The sequence below is a fragment of the Macrobrachium nipponense genome, chromosome 11 (assembly GCF_015104395.2).
Source record: "Macrobrachium nipponense isolate FS-2020 chromosome 11, ASM1510439v2, whole genome shotgun sequence".
In the NCBI taxonomy this organism is placed as follows: Eukaryota; Metazoa; Arthropoda; class Malacostraca; order Decapoda; family Palaemonidae; genus Macrobrachium; species Macrobrachium nipponense.
Genome location: NC_061087.1, coordinates 77451408 through 77478853, shown reverse-complemented (window position 1 = coordinate 77478853; position 27446 = coordinate 77451408). Strand labels below are relative to the sequence as shown.

Here is a 27446-nt window from a genome sequence, read left to right as displayed (position 1 = left end):
ATAACAGAGTTTGGGGTTTCCTCCTGATGGTGGAAGGTTCAACTTGTAGAAAACGTTTTGTTTAATTAGCTTCACCTCTTGGATTAGCCTCATGGAAAAAACATGGATTATCAGCAGGTAAACAAATTAAAGAGCAATTTTCTTTTATTATTTATTATGAAAAATGTGCTACCACATTAAAAAAAAGCATCACTTGTGTCTTAAGTAATAAACTTCTTCATTACATTAAAACAAAATATCTCTCAGTAGCAACTCAAATAACTTCTACCTTCATATGTACAGAAAATTAAATTGCAAATTAGGTAACTTGAGGCTAACCAATAATAACTTTTCTCACACAAGGCAGCGCAAAAAATCTAAGCATTTTATTCAGTGCTCTTGCCTATATTCTGGAAATATAATAGAACTGGATACTTAAAATAAACAGTATCCGTACTGTACTATAAATGCTGTGCTTGAAAATATAATTTTTAACAAGACCATATAGTACTTATAAAATATCAAACAAATACACATATGAGGGATTATGTAAGAATACCCAGGGGGAATGATATTCTATCCAGAAACCCAAAAGAAAATTAATTCCATTAAAGGTATGTATTTTCTGCTAATTACTTTTCAACCAAACATTATATGGTAATACTCCTTTGGCACTCATTGATTTCCTGGCGTTCTTTTTTCAAGTACTGTATGGACATATGCAAATTAAAAGGAATTTGTGAGGTTTAAAAAAGTAATTAAATTCCAAACAATTACTTGCATACTGTTGAAGCAAATCACCAGCACTGTGCATTATAGATTAGACCAACATAAAAACAATGAAAATTATAGCATATCAATGTCTGTTCAAATGACAGCAGCACTAAACCTTGCAGAAAAATGAATAGTTTAATAAAAAAAGTACAGTAACTGCATTTCATTTTCAACTATACAGCATACGAACAGCATCCGATTATCATGAAAACTTTCAAAATTATAACCTTGTCCTTGTCTAAAATAATTTGTTCAACTTTGAAACCAATAAAACATCACCAAACTTCAATCAAATTACTACTTGTCTGGAATGTATGTTAGCTCAATTTTTGGTTGCTTGAAAATATTAAACTTATAAATCATAAACAGGAACTCAATACAATTAGGTACCCAGAAAAAAAAAAGACAACAGTGGGTAATAATAAACAAGAAAAACCAATGAATTAAAAAATAAAGGATATTTTCAAAAGGGCTCATTCTATTTTTTTAAAATAATAAAACAAAAGGTGATCACATCTGAGAGAGAGAGAGAGAGAGAGAGAGAGAGAGAGAGAGAGAGAGAGAGAGAGAGAGAGAGAGAGAGAGAGAGAGAATCTATGTTGGTGTTCATAATAGAAAGGCATACCAACTAACCTGAAATCCAAATACTGTACTGTTATTCTATGTTTCGAAACCTTTCTGCTTGAGCTACGATATGAATCTTTAATAATAAAAAACAACTTCCAGAAATAGAATTAATAGAAAACAACAAATTTTTATGCAGTTTAGCAATTACATTGATGAAATGATGTTTGATATTTTGTACAAAAACAACATACAGTAAATAGTATCTGAATGAAACTGTTTGACTATCAAACTAAGCTATTTTTCTAGTAAAACAAAAGTTTAATCAGTTATCCAATTTTCTTCAAAATAGTAAAGAAAGAAAAAAAGGGGAGGGACACTACACATAGTCCCTTAAAAAATCTACTCTAAACTTAATATGAAAAATATGAAGGAAAGGGTGAATCACGACTTCAAAACTAGCATTACTGTCTGTCAGATTTCAAAAGCTGCTCATTATAGACCAAGCTAACAAACTAATTCTCCCATTTCAATGGGCAGTAAAAATAAACTAACCATAAATACTATCATGAGGCAAGCAAAAAATAAGCATATATTTGACAAGAAAACAGAAGGTACAAAATGAGAGACCTAAAAAATTCATCAAAGTTCATCAGAAATATAAAACCTAAGCTAAATCTATATTAAGAGTCATTATATGAACAGGTACACTGTTCTATGCCAGTGGAAAAATGTCAACCAGTGCCAACCATTTTACAAGAGGGGGTCATGAATTAATATAAACAAGTCAAGATTATTGTAACACTCACGCTTTACACAAAGACACTCAAAATAACGCATGGATACAAACAAACTATTCAAATACCATTCACCATGATCTACATTCTTACCGAGCTCTGAAAGTAAAGGAAGAAAATCTCAAGGAGATATTATCAGCTTACACTAAAGAGGGGAAATGAAGCTGCAGAAATCAAGATGACTAACAGAGCTCTCTTAAAGAAACAAACAAATAAATCAATAGAAAAAATCAAACCCATCAAACCTCAAAAGAAAACTTAATATTGCATAAAAGATGGAAAAATAAAGTTGTAAAAGTGAGGGAGGTATATCAGTGATAATGGAAGTAACAGTACTTACCACTTCCACAAAAAAATATACTTGAAATATTCTTATCAATGCGGAAAGGTAAGTTGTGGAAAGATAAGTAAAAAAAAATGGCACTCAAGACATCAGCTTTGGTTAGCATAATAAATTACGAAAATAAGAGCACCTTTTGATAAGGAAGAATAAATATCTACTAATGAAGACTAAAACGCCACCCTAGATAAATATATATAACAGCAAAAATACTAAACAGAAATCCAAAGACTGTCTCAAATATTGTAATCAAGTACCACTATGAGTGACTACACAAAACAATTCAAAAGTATAAAGTGCACCTAAAGAAAACCATAGACCAATTTAAAAAAAATCTACATTCTATACTTAGTGGTTCTGTCACATGATTACGTACAGACCAGTATCAACATACATGGCCTGACAAGTACTATTTGTATCCAAAGGCCTGAATACGTAAAAGAAACATTAAGTGATTTGCATGAATCAAAAAAATAAATAATGCACCTATTAACAAAAGTAAAGAATTAATTACATCCCTGTACAGTATAATATGCCAACAACAACCTACTCCCAATTCCAACTTTTCCAAAATAATAATGAAATTTAAAAATGATGAAATGACATTACTACAAATAGGAATGGATAATTTTTATAAAACTTAAAGTTTAGATCAAGGTACTTCAAGTTACAAGTAAAAATCCACATAATCTTGCAATTTTAAAATTTTTTCCATAACAATGATTGACTTTCAAAACAAATAACTTCTCAATTATGTTTAAAATTTTTTTGTTTAAAATTACCAGTACAATTACTGAAAATGCTGGTATCTTGGAAAAACAAAACACAATTACTTTCTTGGCATAGTAAGAGGGAGTTAAGCATACTAAATATTTACAACAAACTGTTGAAGTTGACATAAAATTACAAGCTTTAGTCTTCTAAGTTGCTTACGTTCTCCAATTTGAAAAATACCCAGAATAGTACATTACTGGTAAAATCTCTTGGAAATCACTGCCTCACAAGTCAAAATCATGGAAAATTGTAAACTATAGAATGATTGCTTAGGACCTTTGGCTGGAAAGAAAACTAGTTACAGTTTTTGGGATGTTCTTTGATGTTAATGACTGCTAAATGTCAATCATCTTGAAATTGTAAATTAACTAAATATGCAGCAAAAGCAGCAATGAACCGCAAGATACCCATTCCATCTCCAACAGTTTCAGGGATTTGCGCATTACCATTCCATAAAACTAACATACAGAAAATGGTTTCCTGTTGGCAAATAACACCAAAGATGTTTGTCTTATTTCAGCTGGTAGGCCAAATAGTCAAAATCTTGGAAAAGGAAAAAACTTTTCTTCAAAATGGGTAAAGGTATACACTGTATTTATACTTATGTATTCTAAGCTCATATTGAAAAATACATTAAGATTAGAAATGTCAAAGAAAATCTTTCTGTACAAAATATAGCATTCTTTGATACACTTATTTTAAATGTTAATGTACAACAACAATCATATAAATTAATTAGACGTGAGTCTATGTTCTGAGCCTCAGTACACAGTATAGCCACATCTCATGATAAATAGAAAAGCATTCTTCAAGGAGAAACAACTCCTTGCTAAATACATTTAAACAGTAATGCTAGCTGGGTAATACATTCCACTGCAATTTTTCACCAATAAACTTGAACACTAAACATAATTTTAAGCAAAGGTAACATGTAGGGAAAAAAAGTTTCAAACTGTTTTTAATAAAGATTCTGTTCAACAAGTTTGTTTTGAATATGCTTGAGAAACTATTGCAATCTTGTATTCTATTGTTATTCTCAAATGAGTCCAGCATTTAACTCTCAAGTAATGTAGAGCTAGCTCACAAAGCCACCAAAATGTTAATTCCATAATAAGACTTATAAAACGTAGTTCTAATATATGTACTGTTAAATGTTTACTGACCACCTGAATAAAAAAAATTCCCCATAATTCAAACTAATTTTTACTCATACAATAAATTTTCCACTTACATTAACCACCGGGAACAAAAAATCCACTCAACTGCATTCTGTAGATGTATAAGCCATACCAGTGCTGGTAAAGACAACTGCTTATTCAGAGGAATCTTGGAAAATTACATTTTCAAACCCTGAAAATAGTCCAATTAAAAGCTATCTAACTTTCCCTGTAATTTACAATTATAATTTTAGCAAAACAACTCTACTTTTAAGATGTAAAGAAGGTAAGCTTCAAACATTTGTATGAGAGATGACAAGCCATGATATTACAAAATAGAAGAGAAATATGGGATACACTGCTAAGGCCTTCCTTGAACTTGGTTGACTATCTCCAAGGAACACCATTGCCGCTGAAAGAAAAAATAGGAAAAAAAAATCAGTAATATTTTGACTTTGCCTTCCATGAATACCTTGGACATGGCTTTCTACTATGAATAATTTTTCACAAACCTTGTATGTCTTAAGAGTCAAAAGCACGTCTGCAAGTTCCCAAATAAAAAAAACAGTAGTGATTGTATTTTTTCAGTATCTGATATAATCATCTGTCATTCCAATTACTACTGTCAGCACTACAATGAGAATGATAGTCGTATCATAAACACGAAAATTAATCTTTGCCACTTGTAATTACTACATAAAATTTTTCCCGAAATTTGTGGGGAGCACAAATACATTTAACTTCTATCAACCTCCAAACAGTACTTGCACAATACTAATTCCTATTCTCCTAAGATCTTTAAATATTTCATAACCTTCTTCTTTCCCTGAAGCCCTAAATTAAATTAAAGTCAACTAGTACAAACTTTTTCTAATATGGAAAAATGTACGTATATATTTCGTTAAGATTATCCATGAATTTGTTCTAATCCTTTTTTGTTTCATTTATTTTGTAATAAACACTGAAGGAAATTCATACTTCATTATTCCTACAATTACTTAACTTATCACTCACAATTACTCACTCTAGAAAAAAGTCTAATCTTTTCTATAAGTGAAACTGAATGGTGATCTTTAAACACCTCTCATAGTCATGCCCGAAATGAAATTTACATCACAAAATTCCATTTAAATATAAATATGGTCTGTATACAGAAGGCCTCCTGGCCTAAAGTCCAGATTATGATTACATTTCCTTTTTGTGTATTTATATCATTACACCATACTAAATTCAGGTTTACATCATTTCTTGTTTTTGTCTTCCAAATACCGATGTTCATAAATAACAAAATCATTATCACAACTACAATAAATAGTTTTCTACATTTTCTCTTCTAGTAACAAAACCAATTTTTTTTTATTTTTAGAAAAAATTGCCATCACACTCTAGTTACAGGATTAAGTATTTCATTTCATTGGATAATCAGGCAGGTTGAAAAAGTAAGACAGTCACAACAGCAAACATCAACTAGGCACAGGATTCATAAACAGTAAATTGCTGTCAGATTTTCCCTTTATGGGGCTACATGTGAATTACTAATAAAAACTGGAATACAGAAATTGAACATTTTTGGCTTGTAGACAGCAAATCCAGTGAATTTGTCCAATACCATCATATCTTGACTCTTTATGGACCATGAACTAGTAACTCTTGAAAAAGGATGGATGATATGCATCTAAGAAAAAAATTATTTAAGCTTTAGTATGTGTTCCTAAATATTATGTACCATATAAACAGAATAGCTAATTTAGGAGGTGGTAGACTCGTGGGTTCTTCAAAGATTATTCTGAACCTTCTATAATTAACAGAGTTGATATATAGTACCAGGAACTCAATTTAGATCTAAGACATATGCAGTTTAATTCTGTCAGTATTCTCAGAGGTATTGTATTTTCTTGCATATTCCATGTACTTACAATTGTGAGGTACCTATAAGCCCAACAAACGTGATAAAATCCCCATGGGGGTTAGTACTGTCACTGCACCATACGTGGTGCACTGTAGGCATTACTGAAGGTTCTTTGTAGCATCCCTTCAGCCCCTAGCAGCAACCCCTTTCATTTCCTTTACTGTACATATCTACTTTCACATTCTCTTTCTTCCATCTTACTTTCCACCCTCTCCTAACAATTGATTCAGAGTAAAACTGCAAGGTTTTCATCCTGCTACACCTTTCAAACCTTTTTACTGTCAACATATGTTTCAGAACTTAATGACTTAAATTCTATTTCTATTCTATTCAGTATGACACAACGTTTTAATGTTGGAACTGAGGCCGAAAGTAAATGGGGGGATCTTACCCAAAATTAATTTCCCTTGCTAGTAATTAACACTCAAATAAGTATGTCTAACTAGCATTAGTGCATATGCACAATAGTGTCATTGCATGAACACTAAATTATAATTATAAATTTAATAAACCTGCAATTTTCTCAAACGTTTCGCAGAACATCTTTTTAAAATAACACTTAAATAAATTTCACAAAATCCTAATATTCTCTGACACTATTCATAACATATTTTCAATTAGTACATCTTAGTTATTTGTCAGTACAATCTACTTAGAAATGCACTGTAAAAAGTACTCTTAGGAGACGTTAAAAAACTACGGAAGTCTTTAGCATTAGAGCAGGACACACAAAAGCAACATTCACACATACAAGGTCCTACCTTTTATGAATTTTAACCACTAATAGTTTTTAAAACATAGCCATTTTGGCATAACAATTTATATGTAGCAATACTTTACAATTACTAGGCATGAGCCACTCTAGCATATACAAAACAAATTCAATTTTATAACAAAATGAAAGGTGCATTACAGATATGAACTTACCAAATGTTGCCCATACAAAGCCTATGCAAGTAATGATGAATCTCAGGGCAAAGAGAAGCTTATTCTGATTTGCAATAAGAATTAGACGACACAAGATGAGAGCAAAGCAGGAAGGCAGCAGACAATACCCTAACACACATACAGACTGGAAAAATGATCTGGAAGAAAAAAGTAAGATTCAGTAATATGTCATGCAAAAATATGATAATGTTATTTCAGAGAATACCGTAATTATAACTCACAAGTATGCTATATTACTTAACCAAAAAGGCCAAAAACTTACATAGTGCCACCCAAGAGCTTTGTATTCATTGTAACAACTGCGGCACCTAACCAAACAATGACAAAAACTTGTGCAAATTCAGGACCGCCATCATGTTTATCTGCATCTTCTGAACCTTGGACCATCCTGTCAATAATTAAAATATATTTAAAGTTAATGAGAAATGAGAAAAATAAGTATCATATACTATTACAAAAGCATTTATGAATATAAGAAATGAAAATGCATTACATCTAAAATACTTGTATGACAAAAGTTTTACTCAAACCAATACAAGACTAAAATTATAACTTTTTTTCAAGACATAGCACGTAAGTTCAATTTGATGACTTGAAACACAACTGAACACTTTAAATTTTTCTTAAATTTAAATATTAGTCTCTGTGGTTATATTTACATCTCTTGCATCTGCTAACTTTTTTGTTGTTGTCCAGTTATAAAAAAAGGACAATTTATTCTGGTACATGAATTTGTAAAATACACATTAACATTTAGGTAGTACGCATAGACAAAATGGACAAAAATCTTTATTTTATCAAGTCACTATTTGAGGAAGGGGCTGACATTACAATTCTTAAGCAAGCTAGCTAACGAACTGAAGACTTCTAATTCATGTGGGGTACAAATTTCTTCTCAAATACATTATAAAATTAAGAAGATATGAACTCTTCATTTTAACAACATTTTATCTTGCTGTTGATGTGTTGTTGACCATTATTTTTACATTGCCCTTACCGCTACAAACTCCACCCTACTCATGGATATTCAACTTACAAACATGCAAAGATACTACGTACAAGCAATTTTAAATTTGTTTTGCACGCCTATTCTATACATACAGTATTGTTAAGTACATACGGTATTGTATTTACACTGTAATGTGTTTTAGAATGAAAAACCTAAGGAGTTGTATTGATTTTATATCATACTCTACTTAATAGGCATGAAGAGTACAATATCCAACTTACAAACAATCAACATAGTATATACACCGTCCAGAATGTACAACAACTGGTAAGGGAGGGATCATAGCGGAAAAAGGTTTTGAGTTGGGAAAGGATAAAAATGAATATACTGCACCTTGAATAGTAAAATGCAACTTGAATAGTAAAATGAATCTGTCAAAAGTTAAGCTGTAAGCAAAAATGTGATCAATATAAAAAGATTTAACAAGTATGTAGTAAAAATAAAGCAAAAAAATGTGGCAAAGCCAATCATAAGACACATCTCACCCTAGCTTACAGTTTTATGGTCTACCAGATGGAGTGGGAAGGGACTCCCTACCCTAACCTGACCTATAACACTGTAAACCATAAAATGAAACTGAGGGATGCATCCTAAGCTGATGTAACCTAGAATTTCAGGTCTTCCTTGGCCAAGGGGACCCTTGGACAGCTCCAAAATTCTTTAAGATAAGTCTTGTGTGCTACCAAGTTCAAATTATTCAGCGTAGTTTCTTGGACGTTAGCAACAAAATGAAAAAATAAAGATAACTCATCACCATCAACTTGCATTTTCAGAATTACGGGTAATATAGAAGCTGCAACTTGGTGAAGAAAGATTTCTCAAAGAAATTTTGTTACAGTGTGTTACTGTGGCTTGTAACCATGCCAGATACGTCCATGTAATGAATGGAACAAAGGGTGTAGAAATTAAACTGTGGGTTCTTAAAATTCCATATAATGACAGCTACAGCAATGTGAAGACAGAAGGAAGTTCCATGCTTAATGCCTCAGTGACCACAGGACAGGAACTGATTAATGCTTCATATAATGGTTAATGCTTCATATAAATGATGAGAAATAATAACAGTGTTGCCACATATAATAGCAATATTGCCACGATGCATAATGAAACAAGTGGTCTTACAATAAGTAGAGTGCAAATGGTAAAAGGATAAATGCAAAGTAAATGATAAGGTAAACATAATTCTCTAAATTAACAATATACATGTGTGGTTGTAATAAGTATATGCAATGTAATGGTAACAGTATTTGATATCTACATACAGTGGAAGTTATTTGTATAGAGTTGGATATAATTTTGTTATTAGCAAATGTAATCCATTGTAAAGTTTAGTTATAAAGTCTCACAATTTTTTCATTTTTACTGCAGGTATGAAACTGGGGCTAATACCAGTGCAGATGGTTAAATCGTACTTCTGCAAAGGTGGATGATGTGAAAGACGTCAAGAGTAAGATAGGAGAGGTCTGTGCAGATACATAGAATTCTTCATATGTTGATGCAGTCATATGTTGATGCAGTCAAGAGGAGGAAGAAGAGTATTGAAATGAATCTTCAGATTGCTAAGCCCACAAATAATGAGCAGAGTTGAAAAAAGTATGTACGTACTTGAGGCTTTGTGAGGAATTCAGGTCACTAACAGCAAAATTACAGAGCACATAATAGTCATGAATTTAAAACTAGGGGGAGAGTGGTGATGCTGCACATAAAAGTTGCTAATGTTGATAATGTAACTATAACAAAAAATTAAAAAGCTTTTACCCTGAAGAGAGGCATCAAAGAAAGACCTTATAAGTATACTGATACAACAGAAGATTAATATTTGCAGAATGTTGAGAATACAGAAAACAAGATTCCAAGTACTGTACTAAATTTCTGATAAAACTCCAGGCTAGGAATACTTGGCATTATGTATTGAAATGTAAGCAAGCTGTCAGAATCCTAATTCGTGGGAATCATGATAAGATAAAGCTATAGTTGACAGATTAATATCACCTTAAGGTATGGTCAAGACAGAAATGATCTATGGTAGCAAATGAGCAGCAAATCGCAAATCAAAGAACAATGTACTGTAGCTCTGCTGTAAAAAACACACAAACTACCTTACATTTTGTAAGGCTGGTGTGAATCATGAGGTCAGGAGAGATAATGTAAAACACTAAAGGAAGAGCCCGGGAGGATTAGAAAACAAACTGACTACTATAAATACCAAGTCTGAGTAGTTGCAAATACTGTACAGTGAAGATTGACTGAATGCTCAATCCTCAGTGTCTGATGATTATCAAAGTGCTCAATTTAATAGATGATTTCGGAAAAATACACTGAATACAATACATTTAAATATCTGAAAAATGTCCCAAGACTGTTTCAGGAAGATATTAAAAACATAATATGATGGCTACTACATCAGTAAACAAAAAGATTAACGATGCTTATAGAATAAGCATCGTTAATCTTACTGGACATCATTTTTGACACAGTGGTGGTGAGAACTAAGAACATAACCAGAAAAGCCTGTGTCCTATAGAGCACCAGCTAGTAAGGAAAAATTCAAAATATGAGTATAGCAGAGAATAAAAACTATCATGTAAGGCATGGGATAATAAACTCCAAGAAGATATCAATGGGGAAAAGAAATCATGCATGCACTGACTGTGTGAATAATATCTTTCAAGAGGTTATGGGGTGGTTAGCAGGATGTTATTCATACCAATTTAAGACTGAAATACCACAAAGCCTTACTACATTATCTGGTAAATAGAGAGCTTATTAATAACTTGTTCAATACATTGTGAAAGAAAAAACACACCAAAATGACCATCATTTTACAAGTGGAATTACCCAATTTAGTGGTGGGAAACTGATGTATCATTTAACAAGAAATTTCTTCTAAAGTTATCAAATGTACAGTAAAACTTGGTTTTTGTGTGCCTCTCTTTGCTTTGTTTCAGTTTTCATAGATGTTTTCCTATGAAATTTTGTCTTGGTTATCGTATGTTTCCTTTGTTTTCATACACTCAGAAATGCTCCATCCGGGGCCCAGCACATGACCGGGCCCTGTATCGAGCACCCAAATAAAGCATTCCATCTTCTTTCATGACCTATTCTGCTTTTGTGTTCGTTGTCTTTGTACTTTTTTTATTCAAGTGCAACTGCTAACTAAGCCATCAAGGGGCCTAAGAAAGTTCTGTAAAAAAAGGTGAGAAACACTAGAATTTAAGAAAGAACTCTTAGCAAAATGTTGGAGGAAGTTGCATGCTGATCTCAGTGAGAAAATGCCTACAAAATGCATTGCTGTTAGTCAATTTAAGGCCAGCAGAGGCTGGTTTGAAAAACTCAGAAAACAAATGGGCATACATAGTATGCATAGTACTTCAGGGATTAAGGACATGTTTGCAAAGTGGAAATATGAAAAAAATTATGTGAATTATCAACCCAACAAAGAAGTTTTAATCTGTGTCGCTAACATGTTTAATGAAAATGCTGTATTTACTTTAGGCAAATTTTAAAGAAATGCCAGAAACATATCTCTGGACAGTTTTGTTGTGTGACACGGGTCCAGTAACTCTCAAGTTGGTCCTAGTGCCAGTAAAACAAAAACCAAAGTGGGGAAGAACCTCAAATAGTGCCAGTAAAAAAATGAAGAGAAGTCACCCCAATAGGTCCTTGATACCTGAAGTCCTTCTGGAGGGTGATTCTCCTTCCAAACAATAACCTCTCCTCCTCCCTCATTTATTCATTTCATTAGTCATTTCTATTTATTTCTCACTGCTTTCTGCATGTAAAACTGTTCATTCCCTTTAAAATGATATTGTTATCGTACAATAAAGTTTCATACATACTTACCTGGCAGATATATACTTAGCTATAGACTCCGTCGTCCCCGACAGAAATTCAAATTTCGCAGCACACACTACAGGTAGGTCAGGTGATCCCGCCGCCTGCCGCTGGGTGGCAGGAATAGGAACTATTACCGTTTTAAGCCAGATTTTTCTCTTCCACCTGTCTCCTGAGGGGAGGTTGGGTGGGCCATACGATCGTATATATCTGCCAGGTAAGTATGTATGAAACTTTATTGTACAATAACCAATATCATTTTCATACATTCAACTTCCCCTGTCAGATATATACTTAGCTGATTGGCGATCCCGACCTTTGGCAGAGGGCAAGAGACAGCTAATTACTGACCTAATAGGTAAACAACATATGTTGTAGGTAATACAAGTTAATTAATAATACCCTAGTTCCTACCTGTTTAGGCGGAAGATTTCTTAGCTTGTGCTGAGAAGTCTGCTTCGCCTCAAAAGCTTCAGCGAGGGTGTGCCCTATGGCTGAGAACTTTTGAAAAGGACTGTCAATGGGGTCTTATCCACTTACTCAACAGAACTTAATGGCAATTGTCACTGGAGTCTTATTCACTTACATGACAATATACCTATGCCTCTTGGCATATAAAGGAGTAAAATACTGATCCCGATCACCCGATCCTAACCGTGGATTAGTAAATATGATTGAAAGGCGTTATCCCCAAACACCTTTCAAACAACCTAAAAAACTCAACTCCAATAATTTTTAAATCACAATATAAAATATAAGGACAAAAATTAATATTAAAGATCAGTCTTCTCTCCTTTCCCCAGCACTGTATCCGCTGATACATAGGGCCCTAGAGAGAAGCATTTCTCATATGTCACTCTCACATCTTTCAAGTAATGTGAGGCGAACACTGAGTTACATCTCCAATACGTGGCCGCTAAGATGTTCTTCATTGACATGTTCTTGTTGAACGACAATGATGTAGCGACTGCACGTACTTCGTGTGCTTTTACCCTTAAGGTCTTATATGCCTCACTATCACAGCTCATGTGGGCTTCAGTTATGATGTTCCTAACAAAAATGCTAAGGCATTCTTTGACATAGCTCTTCTAGGGTCTTTAACTGCACACCATAAACTTTGATTGCAACCCTGCAACTGCTTCTTCTTCTGCAGGTAAAACTTCAAAGTTCTCACAGGATATAAAGTTCTTTCCATTTCATTCCCAACTAATTGAGAAAGGCCTTTTACTTCAAAAGTCCTAGGCCAAGGTCTCGAGGGGTTTTCATTTTTAGCTAGAAATAAAGGTTTAAAGGACAGTACAGCTGAATCCTTCTTAAAACCCACTCTAGAGTCAAGCGCTTGCAGCTCACTCACTCTTTTCGCAGTAGCGAGAGCTATTAAGAAAATGCATTTTCTAGTCAAGTCCCGGAAAGTAGCTTTATCGGGAGGTTCAAATCTCTCCGACAAAAGATATTTGAGAACCACATCCAGATTCCAACTAGGGGTGAGAGAAGTTCTTAATTTTGTAGTTTCAAATGATCTAATTAAATCATGCAGATCTTTGTTATTCTCTATGTTCAGGCCCCTATTCCTGAACACAGCTGATAACATGCTCTTATAACCTTTAATGGTTGACACTGCCAGATGAGATTCTTCTCGTAAAAACAAAAGAAAATCAGCAATTTCGGTCACAGAGGTATCGGAGGAGGACAGCTTCTTCGCCTTACACCTCTACGGAAAACTTCCCACTTCGATTGGTATATCCGCATGGTTGAGGACCTTCTTGCTCCAGCAATTGCTTTTGCCGCTTTGCGAGAAAAGCCTCTCGCTCTGACCAGTCTTTCGATAGTCGAAAGGCAGTCAGAGCGAGAGCGTGGATATTTTTGTGATACCTCTCGAAGTGGGGTTGTTTGAGCAGATCTGTCCTTTCGGGAAGAGATCTGGGGAAGTCCACTATCCATTCCTGTACCTCTGTGAACCATTCTCTTGCAGGCTAATAAGGAGCGATCAATATCATCCTCATTCCCTCCGAGGACACGAACTTTCTCATTACTTCCCCCAGCATCTTGAATGGGGGAAACACATAAGCGTCTATGCCCTTCCAATCCATGAGCATGGCATCTATGGATAGGGCTCTGGGATCGTCCCCCAACGAGCAAAAGTTCTCCATCCTCCTGGATAGGAATGTTGCGAACAGGTCCACTTAAGGCTTCCCCCAAAGAGACCATAGTTGTTGGCAGACTTGTGAATGAAGGGTCCACTCTGTTGGAAGGACCTGGTTTTTCCTGCTCAATCTGTCTGCTCTTATATTCTTCCCTCCTTGAACAAACCTCGTCAGGAGTCGAATCCCTCTTTCTTCTGCCCATATCAACAGATCCCTTGCTAGTTGGTAAAGGGAGAAAGAGTGTGTCCCCCCTTGTTTTCTTATATAAGCCAGAGCCGTGGTGTTGTCCGAGTTGACTTGGACCACCACGCCTCTGACTTCGTTCTCGAAAAACTGCAGTGCTAAGTGCACTGCTAAGAGTTTCTTTGCATTAATGTGCCAGGCCTTCTGTTCTTCTGTCCAACTGCCTGACACTTCCTTCGTCCCGAGTGTTGCTCCCCACCCCGTGTCCGAAGCGTCTGAGAATAACACTAAGTGAGGGTTCTGAAGGGCCAAGGACACTCCTTCGTTTCTTCTCAGTTCTAACCACCATCGTAAGTGGTTTTTGATACTCTCTCCTATAGGAAAGGTATCCAAAAGATCTCCTTTTCTTCTGTTCCAACTCCTTCTGAGATGGAACTGCAAGGGTCTCAGATTCAGTCTCCCTAGAGAGATGAACTGCTCCAGCGAGGAAAGAGTGCCCAGAAGACTGAGCCATTCCCTCGCTGAGCTTCGTTCTTTCTCTAGGAAGACCGAGATTTTTTCCAACCTTTTCGAGATTCTTTCCTGGGATGGATACGCTCGAAAACCCCGAGAATCCATCCGAATCCCCAGATAGACGATAGTCTGACTGGGGATTGTGTGAGACTTCTCGAGGTTTACGAGCAATCCGAGAGATCTGGTCAATTGAGAGCTATCTCCAAGTCCTCCAAGCACTTTTGTCTTGTCTGCGCTCTTATAAGCCAATCGTCTAGGTAAAGAGATATCCTCACCCCCTTCAGATGTAGCCATCTTGCTACGTTTCTCATCAACGCTGTAAACACCTGAGGAGCCGTCGAGAGGCCGAAACACAAAGCCCTGAACTGATAAATCCTTCCTGCATCATGAATCGAAGATATTTCTTCGACGAATGATGCAAGGGGATGTGAAAGTATGCATCTTGCAGGTCGAGGGAGACCATCCAATCTCCTGGACGGAGAGCAGAGAGAACCGAGTTGGATGTCTCCATGGAGAACTTTGTCTTCTCCACGAAGCGATTCAATGCACTCACGTCCAGGACCGGCCTCCACCCCCCCGAGGCTTTCGGCACCAAAAATAGGCGATTGTAAAAACCTCGGGAGTGCGGATCCTGTACTACCTCGATGGCCTCCTTCTCCAACATTTGCTGCACCAACCCAAGAAGGATCTCTCTCTTTACAGGGTCTTTGTATCTCGCTGACAGCTCCCTCGAGTATGGAGGTCTGTTCTTGAAGGGGATGTGGTATCCTTTCCCCAGCACTTGTAGAGACCAAGACTCTGCTTTCATTGAAGCCCATGCTTCCGAGAATCCCAGAAGTCTGGCCCCTACTGGTGATTGGAGGACTGGAATCTCATTTTGCGTTCTTCTTTGGAACTCTAATGGAAGATCTTCTTTTCTCTCTCTCCTCTCTTCCTTGGGGCTCGGCTAAAAGCTCTACCTCGAAAGGGCTGTTGGGCAGGTCTTGGCTCCCTCTTCGAGACAGAAGCAGCTGGTCTAGGCTTCTTAGCAGAATGTACCAGCAAATCCTGTGTTGCCTTCTCAGTAAGCGTATGGGAAATGTCCTTTACCAACTGAGAAGGAAACAGCTGTTTAGACAGAGGGGCGTATAAAAGAGAAGCCCTCTGTACTGGAGAGACTGCTTTGGTAAGAAATGAACCGAAGACAGCCCTCTTCTTTAATACTCCTGTCCCGAACAAGGATGCCACTTCAGCCGATCCGTCCTGCACTGCCTTGTCCATGCATGCCAAAACACTATGCAAGACTTCTGGTTCCAAAAACTGAGGGTCTTGCGTCTTGTTGGCCAAAGCCCCAAGGGACCAATCTAGGAAGTTAAAAACTTCCAAGACATGGAATATTCCCTTTAGGAGATGGTCCATTTCAGACATTGTCCAGCTTGTTTTGGCCGATGGAAGTGCATGCCTCCTTGCCGAATCCACCAAGGTCGAGAAGTCCGCCTCAGCAGATGAGGGAAGAGAAAGTCCCATAGATTCTCCTGTGCTATACCAAATCCCTCTCTTCCCTGATAGCCTGGAAGGGGGACAGGTAAAATGATATTGTTATAATACAATAAAGTTTCATACATACTTACCTGGCAGATATATACTTAGCTAAGACTCCGTCGTCCCCGACAGAAATTCAAATTTCGCGCCACTCGCTACCGGTAGGTCAGGTGATCTACCTGCCTGCCCTGGGCGGCAGGACTAGGAACCATTCCCGTTTTCTATCATATTTTCTCTCTTCCACCTGTCTCCTGCGGGGAGGCTGGGTGGGCCATTAATCGTATATATCTGCCAGGTAAGTATGTATGAAACTTTATTGTATTATAACAATAATCATTTTTCATACAATGAACTTACCTGTCAGAATATATACTTAGCTGATTGGCACCCTTTGGTGGAGGGTAAGAGACAGCTAATATGGAATAGACAGGTAAACAACATATGTTGTAGGTATAAAAGAAAAACCTTGGTTCCTACCTGATAGGTGGTAGACTTCGTGGCTGTAGCCCGGTAGTCTGCATCACCTCCAAGACTTTTAGCGAGATATGTGATCTATGGCTAGAGTTCTTGTGGGTCTGTCGATGGGTATATGAACCGCTTACTCGGCAGAGCCTGAAAGGACTTTGTCAATGGGTACTGGACCACTTCTATGACAACACACCTTATGAAGGAGCACAACCAATCCCGACCACCTGATCCTAACCACCATGTTAGTATATAGAATTGTTCTGAGTTATCCCCGAACTCATTACAACAACCCATAACTCGAAACTAAAACGCATTCATACAAAAAATTCCTCAAAAAAAATTTTTTAATACTCCTCTAAAAGATATCACAAGAGTTCCTTACTGAACAACAGTGACTGGCCGCCAGTGCAGCACCGAGCCCTCTTTGTCAGCAGAAATCCAGAACATATCTAGTAGAAGGTATGTACAAAGTTAAGGATTGGTGTTTGCTCCCGTACCCAGTATCGTATCCGCCGATACGAAAGGCCCCAGAGAAAAACATTTCTCGTAGGTCACGCGAACGTCTTTAAGATAGTGAGATGCAAATACCGAATTGCACCTCCAATATGTCGTATCAATGATTTTCTTTAGCGACATATTCTTCTGAAAAGAGAGACGTCGCCACTGCTCTAACTTCATGAGCTTTTACTCTTAAAAAGTGGGGCGGAAAACAGAGTCGTCAGGACAGAACTTGTGAGCATCTGTAATGACGCTCCTTATGAAGAAAGCTAATGCGTTCTTAGACATGATTCTTGTGGGGTCCTTAATCGAACACCAAAGACTTTGTCTAGAGCCTTCCATTTGTTTCTTCCTTTGTAAGTAGAACTTCAAGGCTCTTACAGGGCAAAGAGACCTTTTCTGTTTCTCTCACCTACTAGACTCGATAAGCCTTTAATCTCGAATCTCTTGGGCCAGGGATTCGAGGGGTTTTTCATTTTTTTCGCTAGAAAAAGATTCTAAACGGAGCAGAAGGCCGAGTCTCTGTTAAAGCAGACTTCATCTTCAAGGGCATGAAGTTCACCAACTCTTTTGGCTGTCGCCAAAGATAGGAGAAACAAGCATTTCCTCGTTACATCCCTGAACGAAGCTAAATGAGGAGGCTCGAATCTGTCAGACGAAAGGAACTTGAGAACTACATCCAGGTTCCAGCTGGGAGGAGTTAGTTCCTTAGATTTTGTCGTTTCAAACGATCTAATCAAGTCGTGCAGATCTTTATTATCAGCAACCTCTAGGCCTCTGTTTCTGAAGACTGCCGAAAGCATGCTCCTGTATCCTTTGATAGTCGATACAGATACGTGAGAGACCTCTCTCAGGGAACAAAAGGAAATCAGAGCGATTTGCGGTTATAGAGGTACTGGAGGAGGACAACTTCTTAGACTTCCACCACCTTCTAAATACCTCCCACTTCGACTGATAGACTAGTCTAGTGGAAGCTCTGCGGGCTCTAGCGATAGCGCTTGCAGCTTCGGCGAGAAAAAACCCCTCGCTCTGACAAGTCTTTCGATAGTCGAAAGGCAGTAGCAGCGCGAGAGCGGGGAGGTTTTGATGAAACCTCTCGAAGTGTGGCTGTCTGAGAAGATCCATCCTTCTTGGAAGGGATCTTGGGAAGTCTACTGTCCACTCCAGCACCTCTGCAAACCAATCTTGTGCTGGCCAAAACGGGGCTATCAGGGTCATCCTTGTCCCGTTTGGACGCTACAAACTTTCTCAACACTTGCCCCCAGATTTTGGATTTTGAAAGGGGGAAAAAGCGTACACGTCTACATGAGACCAGTCTAGCAGGAAGGAAGGCGTCGACCACGAGAGCTCTTGGGTCTTCCACCACTGAGCAAAAGACTTCCAGCCTTTTGGAAAGGAATGTGGCGAACAGATCTACGTGAGGAGTGCCCCAAAGATCCCAAAGACTCTGACACACCTCTGAATGAAGGTCCATTCTGTGTGAAGGACCTGGCTTCTCCTGCTTAGTCTGTCCGCCCTGACGTTTCTCGTACCCTGAACAAATCTTGTCAGGAGGGAGATGTTCCTCTGTGAGGTCCAAAGTAGCAGATCTCTTGCTATCTCGTATAGAAACAAGGAGTGTGTTCCTCCTTGCTTCCGAATGTAGGACAGGGCGGTAGTGTTGTCCACATTCACTTGGACCACACTGTTTGTCACAAAAGGTTCGAAGAACTTTAGAGCCAAGTGAACTGCTACTTCTCTCGGTCCTAGTGTTGCTCCCCAACCCTTCTCCGATGCGTCTGAATACAACACTTGGCTTGGGTTCGGAACTTCCAGAGAAATTCCCTTGTTCTCTTTTAGAGGGGACAACCACCATTGCAGGTGTGGTTTCATCTCCATTGGAAGGAGAAAACTGTCGGAGAGAAGTCCCGTCTTCCAATTCCATGATCTCCTTAGGAAAAACTGAAGAGGACGAAGATGCAGTCTTCCTAGAGGAAAGAACTGTTCGAGCGAGGAAAGGGTGCCTAGAAGGCTTAACCATTCCCTCGCCGAAGTCCCGTTCTTTCCCTAAGAAGAGAGAGAGACTTTTTCCAAGCCTCTCACGATTCTCTCTTGCGAAGGAAATACTCGAAAACCCCGAGAATCCATCTGAATCCCCAGATAGACCAAGTTCTGTCTGGGAATCAGTTGTGACTTCTCGAGGTTCACGAGTAGTCCCAACGCCTTTATCAGGTCTAGGGTCAAAGAAAGGTCCTCCAAACACTGTCTCTCTGTTCTGGCCCTGATGAGCCAATCGTCCAGATATAGAGAGATGTTGACGCCTTTGAGGTGAAGAAACCTCGCCACATTCTTCCCCCCGTCATGAAACGGAGGTACTTCTTCGACGAAGGGTGAATCGGGACATGAAAATAAGCGTCCTGGAGATCCAGCGACACCATCCAATCTCCTTGACGTAAAGCCGCAAGGACTGAGGCCGAAGTCTCCATAGAGAACTTCTCCTTTAGAACGAACTTGTTCAGAGCGCTGACATCTAGTACTGGTCTCCAGCCCCCCGAGGCTTTCGCAACCAGAAAAAGCCGATTGTAAAACCCTGGAGAGTTTTGCTCCAGAACTAATTCTATAGCTCGTTTGTCCCACATTTGATTCACCATCAGACGAAGAGTATCCCTCAGTACAGGTGTCCCTGTATCTGGCTTGACATGTTCCTTTCCCGCGGAATAGTCGTTAGGGGAGGACTGTCCTGGAAGGGGATAAGATATCCCTTCCTGATTATGGACATCGAAGAGGCGTCCGAGTTTATGAATGACCAGGCGTCTGCAAATTCGAGAAGTCTGGCACCCACTGGTGTTTGGAGGTTGTCTGTCTCACTTCCCTTTCTTAAAGGGACGGGAAGAAGCTTTACCTCTCCTCTCAGGACCTCTTCTCTTAGAGGGAGCTCTGGAGGGCAGGGCCTCCTCGAAGAAAGGGCTGAACCGTAGAATCGTCCTTTCTTGTCAACCGCAACTAGGGTCTCTTCTTCCTTGCAGTTTGCGGAGAGAATCCTGTGTCGCCTTCTCAGTCTGAGTGAGCGAGAAATGTCCTTCACTAAAAGCTGAGAAGGAAACAAGAAGTCTGACATGGGAGCAAAACAGGGGGGGCTGCTCTCTGTGAGGGAGAAACCGCCTTGGTTAAGAAGGCACTAAAAATACTCCTCTTCTTAAGGAGTACCGCTCCAAAAAGAGAGGAGATTTCTCCCGATCCGTCTTGTACTGCCTTATCAATACAAGAAAGAATACTCAGAATGACTTCGGGGTCTAGACCTTCCGAGTCATGAGCCTTCTTAGACATCACCCCAAGGGACCAGTCTAGGAAATTAAACACTTCCAAAATATGGAAGAGGCCCTTGAGGAGATGATCAGTCTCAGAAATCGCCCAAGTCACACGAGCTCCATTCAACGCGTGTCTCCGCGATGAATCAACCAAGGTTGAAAAGTCCGCTTCAGCTGCCGCTGGGAGAGAAAGGCCCATGTTCTCCCCAGTTTGGTACCAGAAACCTCTTTAACCAGAAAGTATGGCTGGAGGCATACAGAAGGTGGTTCTGCCCAGATCCTTCTTCGACAACATCCATTTGTCCAGAGACTGTAGAGCTCTCTTCATAGAGATCGTAGGTCTCATCTTCAACACCGACGAAGACTTCGGTACGATCGCACTCGAAAACAGTGATCGAGGCGAAGGAGGAGCCGCAGGAGTCAACGAATCTCCATACTCCTGCAAAAGAAGGTCCGTCAGAACTCTATAGTTAGAGAATCCTTCTCTACCGCTAACTTCGTCTTCCGAATCTCCTTCCACACCGTGCGGAGAATCGGCCTGAAAAACGAGAGGATCTTCATCAAGTTCTCTCTCTACTGGTGACAAACTCCTACTAGGAGAGGAACTCATAGAGTGAATAGACTCTCTCTCAAGTCTACAAGTAGTCTCGCGTCTGCTTGACTTCTCACGCCTGGAAAGCTCTTCGCGCTTGGCTGGCGCTTCTCGCTTGGCTAGAGCTTGTTGCTTGGCTGGCATCTTGCGCCTGGCTGACGCCTCGCGCTTGTCTGGCGCCTCACGCATAGCTGACTCCTCGCGCCTGGCTGGCGGCTCGCGCTTGGCTGAATCTCGCGCCTGGCTGGCGGCCTCGCCCGCGCCTGGTGGCGCCTCGCTCTTGGCTGATTCCTCGCGCTGGCGCCTCGCGCCTGGCTGGCGCCTCGCGCCTGGCTGGCGCCCGCGCCTGAGCGTATCCCTATCTAGAGCAACTCGCTTGGATAGCTCCTGACGCTTGCAAGAATCTTCGCGCCTGGAAGACGTCCCACGCTTGTAAGGCTCTTCATGCCTGGAGGACGCTTCACGTCTGGCAGGCGAAAGAAGACGAGACTTCTTAATAAGAAGTCTAGCGTCCTTCTTGCGAGGGGGATCCCTCGAAAGAACTCCAACTAAAGAGGCTAACTGCTCTTGTACTGCTAGCAATATCCTCTTGGAAGCCACACCAGCGTCCTCTTCAATAGAAGAAGCAGGAGAACTACATTTACGACATACAGTGTGAGGATCAACCGAAGCCTTCGGTATCCTCACCTTGCAGCCTACATTCACACACACTCTCACACTAACACTTGAATCAGACATTCTATCAGAAAAATCAAAAGCAAGTCCAAATCGAGTCCACAGTAGCGAATGCCAAAACAATGATCCAGTACGTCACCAAGAAATCCAATATAGATGATCAAAAAAAGTCTTGAAAAGCGAATTCCAGTCAGGAGGTAGTAACAACAATGTTGATACCACCGGCGACAGAGAAAATATGATAGAAAACGGGAATGGTTCCTAGTCCTGCCGCCCAGGGCAGGCAGGTAGATCACCTGACCTACCGGTAGCGAGTGGCGCAAAATTTGAATTTCTGTCGGGGACGACGGAGTCTTAGCTAAGTATATATCTGACAGGTAAGTTCATTGTATGAAACACAGTCTTCCCCGCCTCGTCCTTGGTTTTAAGCCAATTTCCGACCGACTGCAAACCCCTCTTCATTGAAATGGTCGGTTGCATCTTCAAGAAAGAGGAAGACTTCGCAACCTTCGTACTCGAAAATAAAGACCGAGGAGAAGGAGGGGCAGCAGGACTCAGAGACTCTCCAAATTCTTTTAACAAGAGGGCTGCTAATATCTTATAATCAGAAAGACCTGCCCCCTTGTTTTCTTCAGAGTCCGAAATATCCTCCAATTCCGGTTGAGTTTTATTCGGAGAAGAGTGTGCGACCGGAGGACTCCTCTCTCGGGAATGCACAGGGCTTGTAGCAACACCGGCTGCAACCTGACAAGGGCTACGGTCGCTTGTGCGACATCTTGAGTCCCTGCCAGGAGAAGGCCGATGTTCTTTTACCTTAAGGCCCTCCTGACAAGGACGACGGTCGCCTGTGCGACAACTTTTGTCCCTACCAGGAGAAGTCCTTAAATGTCGTTCCCTTTTTTCATGATCAATTCCTTCCCGACAGGGGCTACGATCACTTGTGCGACACCTAGAGACCCTGTCAGGGGAAAATTGATCTTGAGAAAAATCCCAAAGAGGAGCCTCCAAGTCCGCTTCAAACTCCGATAACTCATCCAAATTGTATTCTGGATTGTACAAATCCTTGCGCCTGCTTTCAGGCGCTCTAGACGCTTTACGTCTTGTTTCAGCCGCTTCAGGCTTTCCAGGCGCCTTGCGCCCCCATTCGGACGCTTCAGGCTCTTCAGGCGCTTTGCGCCTCGTTTCAGGGCCTCAGGCTCTTTAGGCGCTTTGCTTCTTCTTTCAGGCGCCTCGGCTGGCTCTAGCGCTTTGCTTTTTCCGTTTGAGGCGTTCTAGGCTCTCCAGGCGCTCTATGTTTCATTTCAGGCGCTCTAGGCTCTCCAGGAGTTAAATATTTCCTTTTAGCCACTTCAGGCTTTTCAGGCGCGTTGCACCTCATTTCTATTACTTGAGGAGCTTTACGCCTCATTTCAGGCGCTCCAGACTCTTTTCGCCTCGCCAAAAGAGTTCCAGGATCTTCAGTTACTTTGTGCCTCCCTTCAGGCGCTTCAGGCTCTTTGCGCCTCATTTCAGGATTTCGTCCGATTTTGGGAGTTCCAATTTTACTCCTCGATTCGGACATCTCATGTGCTTTCTTTCTAGAATGAAGTTCCCTATATATATCATGTCGCCTTGACGGCGTTTTGCGCTTGACAGTAGCCTGACGTCTGGCTGGCGCCAGGCTTCTGGCAGGCGCCTCGTCCGAGCTCTCAGATAGTTCTAAAGGACGGGATCTTTTTGATTGGGAGAAACAATCATCCTTCCTTCTAGGCGGATCAGACTTAAGAACTCCTACTAGCGAAGATATCCTGGTTTCTGCATATCCTCTAACATCTTCGTAGCTACGTCTCTCCTTTTCCCAATTCCCGATGCAGGAGAAGGAGCTTCTGAATATACCTTCTTCTTCCTCTTTTCCGGAGGATATTCTTCCGGAAATTCTTCAGGGCTTGAGTCCAATGAAGGAGACTTCCAAGATCTCTTCGAAGGTCTTGACAATCTATCTGAACTCCATCCTTTTTTAGATGAGGAATCAGACGAAGAAAAATGATATTGTTATGTTACAATAAAGTTTCATACATACTTACCTGGCAGATATATACATAGCTAAGACTCCGTCGTCCCCGACAGAAATTCAAATTTCGCGCCACTCGCTACAGGTAGGTCAGGTGATCTACCGGCCTGCCCTGGGCGGCAGGACTAGGAACCATCCCCGTTTTCTATCATATTTTCTCTCTTCCACCTGTCTCCTGCGGGGAGGCTGGGTGGGCTTTTAATTGTATATATCTGCCAGGTAAGTATGTATGAAACTTTATTGTAACATAACAATATCATTTTCATACAATCAACTTACCTGTCAGATATATACATAGCTGATTGGCACCCTTCGGTGGAGGGTAAGAGACAGCTTCTATATGGAATAGACAGGTAAACAACATATGTTGTAGGTATAAATAAAACCTTGGTTTCCTACCATGATAGGTGGTAGACTTCGTGGGGTTGTTTGACCCAGTAGTCTGCATCACCTCAAGAAACTTTAGCGGAGATATATGATCTATGGCCAAGAGTTCTTGTGGGTCTGCCGAAGGGGTCTTATCCGCTTACTCGGCAGAGCCTAAAAGGACTTTGTCAATGGGTGCTGATTCCACTTATATGACAATACACCTTATGAAGGAGCACACAAACCAATCCCGACCACCTGATCCTAACAATATTTTTGTTAGAAACTAAGGATTGCTCCGAGTTATCCCCGAACTGGTCACAAACAAAAACCGTAACTCAAAAACCACTACGCACACATACATATTTTCAAAAAAAATTATACTCATCTAATTGGACATGACAAGAGTCTCTTACTGAACAACATAGACGGCCGCCCGTGCTAAACCAAGTCCTCCATTGTTCGAAGAGACTCCAGACCATATCCAAAAAGAAGAAAAGTATATACATTAAGGATTGGTGTCGGCTCCCGTACCCAGAATCGTATCCGCCGATACGAAAGGACCTAGAGAAAAACACTTCTCATATGTCACACGAACGTCTTTCAAGTAATGAGATGCAAATACTGAGTTGCATCTCCAAAATGTCGTATCTATGATGTTTTTGTTTTTAAGCGACATATTCTTATGAAACGAGAGAGACGTCGCTACAGCTCTTACTTCATGAGCTTTTACTCTCAACAGTTGTAACTGTTCGTCAGGACAGACCTTATGAGCGTCTGTAATGACGTTTCTTACAAAGAATGCCAGCGCATTCTTGGACATCAGTCTTGTGGGGTCCTTTACCGCGCACCAAAGACCTTGTCTAGAGCCTCCCATCTGATGCTTTCTCTGAAGGTAGAACTTCAGAGCTCTAACAGGGCATAGAGACCTCTCTGCTTCTCTGCCTACGAGACTCGACATTCCTTTGACTTCGAATGACTTAGGCCCAGGGATTCGTGGGATTCTCGTTTTTTCGCTAAAAACAGGGTCTTAAACGAGCAAATAGCCGAGTCTCCCTTGAATCCTACTTTATCCTGCAGAGCATGTAATTCACTAATTCTCTTTGCCGTAGCTAAAGATAATAGGAATAGGCATTTTCTGGTTATGTCTCTAAACGATGCCAGATGAGGAGGTTCGAATCTTTTCCCGATGACAGAAACTTGAGGACTACGTCTAGGTTCCAGTTCGGAGGTACTGGTTCCTTAGACTTCGAAGTCTCAAAAGACCTTATGAGATCGTGGAGATCTTTATTATCTGCCAGATCTAATCCTCTATTCCTGAATACAGCCGAGAGCATACTTCTGTATCCCTTTATTGTGGATACGGCTAGATGAGATTTTTCACTCAGGAATAGCAGGAAATCAGCAATTTCCGCTATAGAGGTAGTGGAGGAGGACAACTTCTTGGATCTACACCACCTTCTAAATACCTCCCACTTCGATTGTATACTTTCGTAGTGGAGGTTCTGCGTGCTCTCGCGATCGCGCTTGCCACTTCGCGAGAAAAGCCATCTCGCTCTGACAAGTCTTTCGATAGTCGACGAAAGGCAGTCAGAGCGAGAGCGGGAGGTTTGATGGTACCTCTTGAAGTGTGGTTGTCTGAGAAGATCCGTCCTTCTTGGTAGGGATCTTGGAAAGTCTACGATCCACTCTACCACCTCCGTGAACCATTCCTGGGCGGCCAAAAGGGGGCTATTAACGTCATCCTCGTCTCCTTTGACGCCACAAACTTTTTTCTTTTTTAATACTAACCCCAGGATTTTGAATGGGGGAAAAGCATATACGTCTACTCGAGACCAATTTAGCAGGAAGGCGTCTACCATAAGTGCTCTTGGATCTTCCACGACCGAGCAAAAAACTGGGAGCCTTTTGGAAATGAATGTTGCGAAGAGATCCACATGAGGAGTCCCCCACAGAGACCAGAGATCGAGACACACTTCCTCGTGTAGTGTCCATTCTGTATGAAGGACCTGGTTCCTCCTGCTGAGTCTGTCGCCCTCACATTCTTACTCCCTGTACGAACCTTGTCAGCAGGGAGATGTTCCTGTGAGACGTCCAAAGCAATAGGTCTCTCGTCAGTTCGTAAAGGAACGAGGAGTGCGTCCCTCCCTGTTTCCGAATGTAGGCAAGTGCGGTGGTGTTGTCCACGTTACTTGCACTACTTTGTTTGACACCAGAGGTTCTAGGCTCTTCAAAGCCAGATGTACGGCGAAGAGTTTCTTTGCAGTTTATGTGCCAAGTCACCTTGCTGGTTCCCAGGTGCCTGACACCTCTTCTGAGCCTAATGTCGCTCCCCAACCTTTCTCCGACGCGTCGGAGTAGTAACACTAGGTCTGGGTTGGGTTCTGTGTTTTTAGAGAGATCCCTTTGTTCTCTTCCAGAGGGGGCAACCACCACTCTAGGTGCGACTTTATCTCCACTGGAATGGGAAAAACGTCCGAAAGTTGTCCGGTTTCCAGCTCCAAGACTTCTTGAGGAAGAATTGAAGCGGACATAAATGAAGTCTTCCTAGTGGGAAGAACTGTTCTAGAGAGGAAAGCGTCCCTAGAAGGCTCAACCATTCCCTCGCCGATGTATGTTGCTTCCCTAAGAAGAGAGAGACTATCCGCAAACCTTTTGCGATTCTCTCTTGCGAAGGAAATACTCGAAAACCCCGAGAATCCATCCGAATCCCCAGATATACTAGGTCCTGTCTGGGGGTCAGCTGAGACTTCTCGAGGTTCACGAGCAATCCCAACGCTTTGATCAAATCTAGAGTTAACTTTAGGTCCTCCAAGCACTGTCTCTCTGATCTGGCCCTGATGAGCCAGTCGTCCAGATACAGAGAGACTTTTACTCCTTTGAGGTGAAGAAACCTCGCCACATTCTTCATCAGGCTTGTGAAGACCTGAGGAGCTGTGGACAGGCCGAAACACAAGGCTCTGAACTGAAGATCCTTCCCCCCGTCATGAAACGGAGGTACTTCTTCGATGAAGGGTGGATCGGGACGTGAAAGTAGGCGTCCTGGAGATCTAGAGACACCATC

General features: G+C 40.5%; 1 protein-coding gene across 1 annotated transcript in view; it reads right to left on the bottom strand.

The window, feature by feature from the left end:
- Positions 1 to 1275: 1275 nt before the first annotated feature.
- LOC135206340 (protein YIPF6-like) overlaps positions 1276 to 27446 on the bottom strand; it is a 56350-nt gene continuing 30179 nt past the window's right edge. The window contains exons 4-6 of the mRNA XM_064237761.1: positions 7505 to 7630; positions 7222 to 7379; positions 1276 to 4797 (exon numbers count right to left, since the gene is read on the bottom strand). Coding sequence (XP_064093831.1) covers positions 4679 to 4797; positions 7222 to 7379; positions 7505 to 7630 — 403 coding nt within the window. The 3' untranslated portion in view covers positions 1276 to 4678. The remainder of the gene's footprint in view (positions 4798 to 7221; positions 7380 to 7504; positions 7631 to 27446) is intronic.